The 11,575-nt window shown below is 29.8% G+C and overlaps 1 protein-coding gene and 1 long non-coding RNA gene across 2 annotated transcripts; both read left to right on the top strand.

The window, feature by feature from the left end:
- Positions 1 to 318: 318 nt before the first annotated feature.
- On the top strand, positions 319 to 2,798 carry LOC130664961 (uncharacterized). Its single transcript, XR_008989494.1, has 3 exons — positions 319 to 677; positions 771 to 973; positions 1,090 to 2,798. It is a non-coding gene; the product is annotated as an uncharacterized LOC130664961 (long non-coding RNA).
- A 7,426-nt stretch (positions 2,799 to 10,224) lies between these two features.
- On the top strand, positions 10,225 to 10,891 carry LOC130665906 (uncharacterized). Its single transcript, XM_057466535.1, has 2 exons — positions 10,225 to 10,554; positions 10,874 to 10,891. Exons 1-2 carry the CDS (start codon positions 10,225 to 10,227, stop codon positions 10,889 to 10,891), a joined length of 348 nt encoding a protein of 115 aa, XP_057322518.1.
- The last annotated feature ends 684 nt before the right edge of the window (positions 10,892 to 11,575 follow it).

Below are 11,575 nucleotides of genomic sequence, written 5' to 3'. Positions count from 1 at the left end.
TTCTACCCGAATTAGAATGCAAATTTACTTAAAAAGTTGTATACAAATTGTCGTCAAAAATGGAAACCCCGAAGTTGATGAACACTTGACGGAAAATTCAAGCGTACATTTATTAGGATCTTTTTCTAGTAACAAAAGATACCTCTCAACTGAAAAAAATGTAATTGCAAATTTTTTGTTCCAAATTTTGCTGTCAAATTGTCGGTAAATTAGGGCGGAAAATTTCGGCAATTTCGATTGTCAAATTACTGTCAATTTCATGCTAAAGTCACTATTAGGGTAAAAGTGTAAAAGTCGAACTAAATAGGTTTGTTGGTAAGGTAGTTTTTGCAAACCATAGAGAAGAGAAAGAATCGAATGTTTACATTAACCAAATTTACGTTGCACAAGAACTAATATTAATATTTTATTTTTCTAAATATTATTTTATAACAGACAAGCAGCGTGAGCGAAATTGAAAAAAAATTTATTCATCAACTGTATTTATACTTTCATTCAAGAAAGATTAAATCGTAAGAATTAATTGTGTTCTTGGATGACCTTACTACTCACACAAGTACAACTAAATAATATAAAATATAAAAAAAAAAAATAAATAAAATGAGTCTGAATTAATTTATTTCAATTTTTTTAATTGTTTATGAACGATAACTGTTCAACGAGTGAATAAACTTTCCGTAAGACACAAAACCATGCAAAACTATTATTATTCTGACTAGTTATTTAGAGTTTGGAAAAACCAATCGTTATATTATTTATTTATCTTTTAGATGAACGTGTGGATGAGTTTTTATTATAATTTTATTTAATTCAGAAATTTAACTGGATAAAATTTCTGATCTTAATTCCAACCGATGCAAATTGAATCTAGATCGATCAATTCTTTTTAGAGAATATAAAATCATTGCACTACATAATGTTAGAGCATCAGAAATACGAAATTAAAAGAAAATTTTCATCACGAATTGATCAGGTTATATACGGAAAATAAGTTCTGAACTGTTTAATATAATTTTTTATTACTTCAAACCAACATGATCTTATCATATCTTTATTTATGCAACTAAATCTTAATTTACGTTTGTTTAGGTTTTAACTTATAGAGAATACTGCATAAGCACGATGTCTTTTCGATTTTATTCAAAATTTCTGATTTAACTATTGTGGATACAACGCTAATGATTTTATTTAATTTTATAAATAATTGAATTTATTCAAAATCCTTGATCCTGATTTGAGTAAATAAATTATCATATGTACAGTTATAAAAACCTATTCGATGGAGGATGGAAATTTCTGTAACTAAAATTCTGACTTAACTTCCGTGACATCAACAAAAAAGCCTAAAATAAATTTCATGCAGAGTTAAATTACCTACAACTTCAATCCTATATATATCTGTCGTATTTTGAATCATTTAGCTGAAATTTTTGTTTAGTTTCATCGACACCAAGTAAAATATTTATCATTTTTTAAATTAAAATTAAAGTTGAACGATCAAAGTTACATCAGAAATATACTAAGTGAATTTTACGAAGAACTGAATCATCACCAACAAAGACATTTCTTATTATATTTTCTTTTAACTTAAGATTTTGATTCATTATCTGTCAGACATGAAGAAAACGCTAAAATAAATTTCAGAGAAAATTAAATTCTTAAAAACTTCAATTGAATTTTCCTGAGTACTTGATTATTTCACTGAAATTATTATTTGCTGGTCTCTGTACAGTTTATGGTGGAAGCCGATTTTTTTTATCTTATTCAATTATGAAACTCTAGATGAACTTTCTTTAGATGAATAAATATTTAATCGTGCATCAACTAGAACTTCGATTCAATGTTATCTATATCGCAATTTATAGAAAGCCACAAGGACAAGATGTTTTTTTTATTTGTTCCAAAATCTGGGCTGAACTATCGATGATGATATTAAATACCAAATCATAAAAAAAAATAGAATTTTGATTAAACATAATTCTATTGCATGAAATCTTTGATCATTCAGTAAAAATTAAAAATGTGTTTTTCTGAAAGTCAATATGAATGAAAATTAACAAAAAATAATTATATTTATCGATGATATTAAAATTGTTGCTGACCTGTTGGAGAAATAAATTAATAATGTGAACAACTTTTGGAGAGATATTAAATGAGGTCGTAGGAAATTTGATAAAAAATTATGTTCTTTAAAAATATGCCAACGTGTCAGTCAAAATTCTCGCTAAATCATGATACACACATCTACAATAAATCAGTACAATTTTGTGAAAAATTATTTTGTCCATAAGAAAGTTTTCGAATACGTTGCTCGTAAACTCAACAGTTCGGCTGTAATATTTAGTCTAATGAGGTAATAAAGAATTCAATGAAAAATTAGTTATTTAGAAATCTGCCAGCATGTCAATCACAATACTCGCTAAGCTATAAGAGATACGTCTCAAATGAATCAGTTCAATTTTGTCAGAAATTATTTGATCTAGAAAAAATTTTTCAATAACATTGCTCGTAAACTCAACAGATCGGATGTAATTTCTAGTATAATAAGTAAAGTGGGCCAAAAGAAAGAACTAATTTTTTTTTTTCGTTAGCTAACGTAAAAATCTGGTTAAAAATGATGAAAAAAAATAACAGTAAAGTTTGAGTTCTTAATGTTTACATTAAGAAGCGCCTCTTCGTAATTTTTCATTTCCCATTTGAATAACAGGAAAAAAATATTTTAAGTATGGAATTTTATACCTTGGCCCTGGCTTATTGTACAGATAAATTCAGAATATAGTTTTGTAGGGAATTGAACGCTCTACAAAAAAAGTCTCTTATCATTTTTTGATAAATTCATCTGTTCAAAAGTTATTGGAGCTTGAAGTCAAATCAAAGTAAATTTCTAGATCTATTTACTTTTCTGGCAGAACTATCCAACTTATCACAAAACTTTATAAGATTTTTTTTGTAGATAATTTTATTTCCTACAAATTATTTTTAGTTAAGTTTTTTCAAACTCCACATTGTTTTCTAGTTATTTTCATATTAATGTCAAGTTCTTAAAAAAAGTAGTGTTTTGATCGATCTCAAGAACTCGATATTGAAATGGAAATAACTAGGAAACAATGTGGAATTTGAAAAAACTTGACTGGAAATCATTTATAGGGGATGAAATTGTCTACAAAAAAGATCCTCTGAAGTTTTGTGATAAGTCTAATAGTTTCGCCGGACATGTAAAAAGGTCTAGAAATTTACGATAATTTGACCTAGAGCTCCAATAACTTTTGAACAGATGGATTTATCAAAAAATGATAAGAGACTCATTTTGTAGAGCGTTCAATTTCCTACAAAACTATATTCTAAATATATCTGTACATATATAAGCCAGGGCCGAGGTATACAGTTCCAAACTTAAAATTTTTTTTCCTAAGTCATTTAAATGATATAAAAATCATGAAGAGGCATCTCTTTTTATTAATATTAGGAGCTCAAACTTCACCATAATTTTTTATCATCATTTTTAACAATTTTTTTCACAGTAATTAAAGAAAAAAAAATCGGTCTATCGGATAACCCTGCGGGCCAGCCCTAAAACTTCCCGCTGTTTTCAAGCTCCTTGAACTCGAAAACATTATTGTGAATATATTTTCGAACTCTTAGAGCTCGAAAATACTTTTGTATGCCATTGTTTTCTAAAAAAACATTTTTTAGCATTTCTTTCTCCCACGATATCTCGCGAACGAATTAATTGATTTTGATGGTTGAGGCGGCAATCGACGCGTTTTATTAAGTTCTAGAGCTGATTAGATTTTGAAATCGAATGATTCAATTTTTATGTAGATATCCGAATAAAAACGTTTTTCACTATTTTTTTAATCAACGATATCTCGTAAACGAATGGACCGATTAAGACGATTGAGGCAGCAATCGACGTGTTTTATCAAGTTCTAAAGCTGATCAAATTTTGAAATTGATTTATCTAGCCGTTTTTGAGAAATTTAAAAAAAAACAAAAAAAAATTTTTTTTCAATTCTTTCTCCAGTCGCACATATTAAATTCTCATCTTTACATAGAAAAGCATCTTTACGTAGAAAAGAATATATTAGTTGCTCGTTTTTCAATTAAAGTTCTCGCTAAACTATGATAGATACCGCTACAATAAATCAGTTCTATTTTTTTAGAAAGTTCATTGTCTATATAAAAGTTTCTGATATCATTGCTTGTAAACTCAATAGTTTAGCTGTACTTTTTAGTCTTATGAGGTAATGAAAAATTCAGTTATTTAAAAAAATTTGCCAGCTTGTCAATCAAACTTCTCGCTAGACTATGAGAGGTACGTCTACATTAAATTAGTACAATTTTTGTCAGAATTTATTTCGTCTGTATAAAAATTTCCGATAATATTGCGCGTGAACCCGATAATGTGCCTGTAATTTTCAGTTGAATGAGGTAATACGAAAATTCGAGGAAACATTCAGTTATTTGAAAATCCGCCAGCTTGACAATCAGAATAGTCGCTAAATTATGATCGATACTTCTAAAATAAATTCGTACAATTTTGTCAGAAATTATGTTGTCTATTCAAAAGTTTTCAATAACATTGCTCGGAAACTTAATAGTTTAGCTGTAAGTTCTAGTTTAATGAGGCAATGACACATTCTGTTATTCAGAAATTTGCCAGCTTGTCGATCAAAACTCTCGCTAATCTATGAAACATTCGTCTGCAATAAATTAGTACGATTTTGTCAGAAATTACTTAATTACTTTATTCGAGCTCAAAAAGATTGAAATTATTAACATTTTCTGTGGAAAGTTTTGATTCGTAAGTTCAACCAGTTTAAAATTTTTTTCCCAACCTTAAAAGAAATTCCGATAAATGTACTGCAGATAAACTGAAATCGTCGCAAAATAATTGAACTACAATTTAAATTCTCTACAATTTCAATTCTGATTAATCTTATCAAATTTTAATTAGTTCAACGAACAAAAAACCATGGATTCAATGTTTTATTTTAATCTTTTAATTTAAAAAATTTTCAAATCTGTTCTTTATGAAGATATTTCTCTTGTCAAATAATTTTATTAATTTCTCGATGTCTAATGAATCGAAATGAATTATTTCACATTCATCAAGTCTTTAAAGATTTTGTTTCACAAGGCTTAACGAACAATAAGGTGTGTCACAGTAAGGTACAATTGATAGTTAATAATATTTTGTACACTCTACTTTTCTGTGACCGTCACACAAGCGTTATGTATAATATAAAAACCTGTATATATAAAAACCTGGGTGTAACGTCACAGAAAGGTATCAAAGTCACACAAGCGTAATAAAATATAACTGAAAATCTCTTTCACATTTTTTTCGAAGGTTCAACAAATTTACCGTCTGATCTAACTGAAAATTTATTTGACTCTATTTTAATCACTTCTTCTGATTTCCGTCTGAATATATTGAGTTCATCAAGCATAAGCATAAACAAAAATTGGAAAATCATTTGTTTACACATCGATTATGTTCTCTAGTTTTATTATGAAGTATAAATTGATACTTTTCTCCAGCTCATGCACAGAAAAAAAAATTCTCGACTGAAGGTAAATATTCTTCATTCGAGAAAATTTTTTTGAAAACCTAAACTTTCTCAAATAAAATAGAAATCTTCTCCGACCACGACGAATTTTTTTTAACCAAGACAAATTCTCGTGGCTCAAGAAAATCTTGACTTGGTTCCTGAAAACGTTTGTCTTCCGAAATGTTTTCTTGACTCAAGATAATTTTTCTTATGTGTTGAGATCAAAATTATCAATGCTTTCTCTGGAAAGTTTGGATACTGATTCGCAAGTTCAAAGGGCTTTTAGTTTTTTTTTCTACCTCTATCGCAAACTGCGAAAAATGTACTGCAGATAAACTGAAATCGTCGCAGATCAATTGAACAATTATTAAAATTTTGTACAATCTCGATTCTTATTAATCTTATCAAATTTCAAACAGTTGACCAAGAATATTATCAATCTCCTATCATCAATCTTTACACATCATAAATGCAATATTTTATTTAGATCTTTAAGCCTTAAAAATCCTTGGAGCTGTTCTTCAAAAAGTTGTTTCTCTTTTGGAAAAAATTTGTTAATTTATCGTAGTCTAATGAATCAAAATAAGGTATTTCACATTCATAAGTTCATTAGAAATTTTGCTTCACAAGGTTTGACTATCAGTAACGTGTGTCACAGCAAGGTATAAATGATAGTAAATAATATTTTGTGCACTATACCCTTATGTGACCGTCACACAAGCGTAATGTATAATATAAAAACCTTTGTGTAACGTCACAGAAAGGTATTAAAGTCACACAAGCGTAATAAAATATAACTGAAAATGTCACACAAACGTCTATACAACATACATATATATATATATATATATATATATATATATATATATATATATATATATATATATATATATATATATATATATTTGCTATCATAATATTTATATATCTAATTATTATTATGTAGCACAATAATTTTTATTAGCTTAGTTATTTTTATGCCATTGGAAAATTTTTAGTTGGAATTAAAATTATGTTGGAAAATAATAAAAATTCGTCCGTGACAATAAAATTATGTTAGTACATAATAAAAATTTTTAAATTTAAACCATGACTGTACATAATATTACTCTCAATTAAAATTATGAGCTGTGACATAAAGTTTTTTCATTAATTTTTTTTTATATCAACGCATAATAAAATTAAACCATTTCGTTTATGTAGGGAAAGAAATTTTAATATTCGAGGTATAATTATGTACTAGTAAAATTTTTAATATTTCTATTGTTGAAAAGTTTGGTGAACCGAATAGATATTTAGTCTACACATAATTACAATACAATGTTTTTTTTTTATGTGGGGACATAATAAAATTTATATATTATTATGTCCCGACATATTAATAAATAATTAAATTTATTTCTGGACATAATGATAACTTAAAATATTTTGTATCTCCTACTATGTATTTTGATTTAATTTTATGTCGGGACTCAATAATATATAAATTTTATTATGTCCCCACATAAAAAAATATAATTTAAAATATTTCTTTAAATTTTAAAAATAGAATTATGTTTTATTTAGTTGAAAAATTTTATGGCATTAAATAGTAAAACGGCGTGCCATATTTGTAAGGCTTCAAGTATAAGCCTTTACCCGTGGATATTTGTTCCATTTGCAAATTATGACGTTTGCTCTCATTCAATCGATTTTTAGCAGCACTCGCATCATTTACAGCTTTTGCTATACCAGCAGCGCCTCCAGCTAAAGCTCCTATGGCACTCAAGCCAGCAAAAAGTGGTATTAAAAATGGTAGTATACCACCAACTTTAGATGGAACTGGTAAAATTCGAGGCAGCCTGATATTTTTTTTCCCACCAGATTTTTTAACTGCCTGACGAGCACCCTTCAACGCTGTTTTAATTGGATCACCTCCAGAAGTCATAGACTTTTTTGTAGCTGTGACAACTTGTCTTAGTGCTACTTGTTTCTTTACACTTATCTTCCTCTTGCTAGCCTTTCGCTCGCCAGTTTTTCGCTTGCTGGGCGTTCTCTTGCCAACTGTTTTTTTCTTCTCCAACCCCATATTAAATCTTTTTTTCATCTTCATGAGTTTATTTACACTCCACGCAGCAGCTTTTTCACCAATACCAGCGTCTTTTGCTTGATAACGTTGCCTCGCCTTCTCAGCAAGTATTTGATCAGCCTTGTGACGTGCTTCTAAATTTTCACGATTATACGAGTATGCGATATCGTGTTCTTTACACGCAGCGTCTAGAGGATTAATTCCAGGATCACCACGAGCTAATCTCTTGGCTAGCTTAGTGCCTGGTCCACAGTACTGGTATCCAGGTATATGTAGTTCAAATGGCAGCTCATTAATTATACTGTTTACAAAACCTCTACCACTAGTATTCACACATCTGCTCTCCATAGTAGCAGCATCATGACTGATCAAATATCCTATAAAACCTGGTACTTATAGTTCGCTGAGTGAGTTGTTGTTATGACTGGAAACTGTCAACATGGAGTTCAAAAGTCAAGAGGCCAAGTTGCCAGTAATAAATTTTGATCAAATTGTTCAAGGTACAGGAGTGAAAAAAGTTAAAAGACACGGAGCTTTATTGCCAAACAGTGTACGTGCTATATTGTGTGGTCCATCAAATTTTGGAAAAACAAATGCTCTGCTCTCACTCATCATACACCCCAACGGCTTGAGATTTGATAATATTTATCGCTATTCAAAATCTCTAAGTCAGCCGGAATACAATTTTTTAGAATCACTACTTAAACCAATAGAAGGTATTGAATTTTTTACATTTTTGACAACATTGAATTTTTTACAAACCAAACTCATTGATGATATTTGATGATGTTGCTTGTGAAAAACAAGATCATATCAGAGCATATTTTTGCATGGGTCGACACAAAGATGTTGGCAGTTTTTATCTCTGTCAGACTTACATACGTATCCCTAAACATTTAATACGTGACAATGCAAATTTTATAGTTCTCTTTCGTCAAGATGAGATGAACTTAAGACATGTGTATGATGATCATGTAAATACTGACATGTCATACAATTTATTCAAAGACTTGTGTTCAGCATGTTGGAATGATGATTGTAAATATGGGTTTGTAGTGATTGACAAAAACAGTGAGCTAAATAGTGGAAGATATAGAAAAGGATTTGACTATTTTATTAGTATAAATTAACTTGTACTTGACGAATAGTAATCAGAGATCAAGTGAACTCTACCGCATCAACATGAAGACTGAGGAACTTTCAAAGCAACGAGATGTCTTACATCAGATATCTCAGGCTAGTGATACTATCCGACGGAAGCATAGAATGCTCAAGTTGGGTAAAGACACAGCTGAGAAAGCAATGAGTGAAATGTTTAAGCCTATTGTTACACCTCTACAAAGTCTAGTCGAGTCATCAAGACAGAAAATCAAACAAGAAGTCAAGTCAGAAGTTGAAGAAGTTCACAAAAATAATTCAACAGTGAATAATAATACAGAACTTGATGATGATGATGATGATGATGCAAGTAAATATAACAGTATCATCTCTGAAGATAGAAGCGGGACTCTGGAAGAAACACAAATATCTCCTGCTGCATCAAGTACCCCTGCTAAACAAAACAGTTCAATAAAATCTTATTTAGCTAAAGTAAATAAAAAAAGTAAAGATATTGATATGAGATATGGTGTCCGTCGACGTTACAATGACTTTTATATTGGTGATTCTAAACTTACTTTTGATAATACTGAGATTAATATAAAAAATAAAAATTACTCATCGACTCCAGGTTTATTGGAATTATTATTTAAAAAATCACCTGATGATTCAAATGTCCCACAAGATGATAAAAATGAATATCTCGAAATTATAAAGATGACAAATGCTCATAGAAAAACTCATAAGCCAGATGGTAGTTTTTATGAAGACTCAACAATCAAGTATAATAATTATTCTGCTGATTTTCTTGCTAAAAATGCAAACTTATCGAGAGGTAAAGGATTACTTGATTTTATGATTGCGAAAAAGAAAAAAGCACGTATGGATTATGTCTACTGGGATGATCCAAATGAACTAGTTGACCGTCTTCGTTTACTCATGGCATCTCAAGCAGCTGGGAATCCAAGTCACACCAATGAAATCATATCAATTATTGAAGAGCTACGAGAAACAGGAATTATTTATTAGCAGCCGCTACATCAAATTTATATCATTTACTTGCTGACTGTTGAAGTGAAAAGAGCAAAAATGAGTATCGATATATTTGGACGTTCGCTAGCAACTGGTGTTGCAATCAGCGGACCACCAGGACCGCCTGGACGAGGATTTCAAATAACTGTTGATGGACAGTATGATGTTGAGAGCAGGAGACTGTGTCATGTTGGCAAACCTGCTGAAGACAATGATGCAGCAACTGTCAAATTTACACGTGATCTTGTACACAAAAAACTATCGCTACTGTATGAAAGTATGAGGAATGAACAGTCAGAGATCATTTCACACTTGCACTCTCAAGTGGTAACACTGGATTCTACTGTGACGCTTTTAACAAAGAAAATCAAGAATTAAAAGTTATGATAAAACGTATAAAGTCACGAAAAGAATTAATTAATAGAAATACACAGTGAATAAAAGAATTGGAAGCTAAAATTTTTGTTGACAATGGAGGACAAAAAATCAGTAATAGCGTATGAGTTGCACAGACTAGCACGCAGAAATTACCAACGTCATCATGTTGACATACGAGCACTTAATGAAACTTGGCAAGCTGATCTAGTTGAAATGATTCCTTATGCAACAGTAAATAAAGGAAACAAATATCTGCTAGCTGTCATAGATATTTTTTCAAAGTATGGTTGGGCTGTACCGATTAAAAGTAAAAGTGGCAGTGATGTCACTAGTGCAATGAAATCTATATTTCAACAAGGACGTGTACCAGAAAATCTGCATGTTGACCAAGGCAAAGAATTTTACAATAAAGAATTTTGTTGCGTAACCACAACTACATTCAAATTTGAATGTAGTTGAACTTCCGGCAAAAAGAGGCAGCACCTACTGGGGCCTAGTGTCTATCAATTAAAACTTGACTAGCGCGGTGCGACGCATGCGCATCGATTTTTCCTGCCGTGTGTCAAGAAGACCGTCACCATTATCTATTCGTTTATATAATTTCAAGTGACACCACGAGTTTTATATAATCTATTCTTTTTGCACTCATCACGAGTAATTAAATAAAAGTAATTAATCCAACGTAGTAAGTGATCAGTAAGCTTTATAAAAATATAATTATTTTTATATTTACTAACATTAGAACTCAATTAAAAATTAATAAAGGACTCAACAAATTCAGTGATCATCGACCACAAGGTTATATCATCGAGAAAGCAACAGGTGCATTTTTATTAAATATTTACTTGCAATCAGTGCTCAAATAATTAAAAGACTCAGTTTTATTATTTATTTAATTATTATACTCAATTTCTTAATTAATTTAAACATTCTTTTTCGCTCAGTAGCCTCTGCAATCATGCTACCACGTGTAAATAAAATGTATGTAAAGTGGCTCGGCTTCGATAGCTCTCACAACACCTGGATTAATAAATCTGACCTGTAAAACACTTATTATGTAATCTTATATTCATATAAATAAAAACAAAATTTTTTAATTGTATAAACATTTTTTTTATTTTCAAACCTTAAAACTAATTTTACAAGAACTTAGAAATAATTTTTACAAACCTAAACTAATTTACATAAGTTCTCTTTTTTTAAATTTACAACTAATTACATTAGTTTTCTTTTTTTAATTATTATTTTATCATCATCATCATCATCATTATCTACAATCATTTTAATATTTTTATAACCCTATGGCAAAGTGTCGTGGCTGCCGTCAATTCGCTGGCGCTTATCATCAGCCCAACTCAGTGCAATTTTATTTCGCGCGATTGTTTTTACATTATGTTCGTTTGATTTTATTAAATATTATTTTTTTGTTAAATTTACATGATTA

Source organism: Microplitis mediator, chromosome 3, assembly GCF_029852145.1.
Source record: "Microplitis mediator isolate UGA2020A chromosome 3, iyMicMedi2.1, whole genome shotgun sequence".
NCBI classification, from domain to species: domain Eukaryota; kingdom Metazoa; phylum Arthropoda; class Insecta; order Hymenoptera; family Braconidae; genus Microplitis; species Microplitis mediator.
Note: the sequence above shows the minus strand (reverse complement) of the source record. Positions and strands in the feature narration are given on the sequence as shown.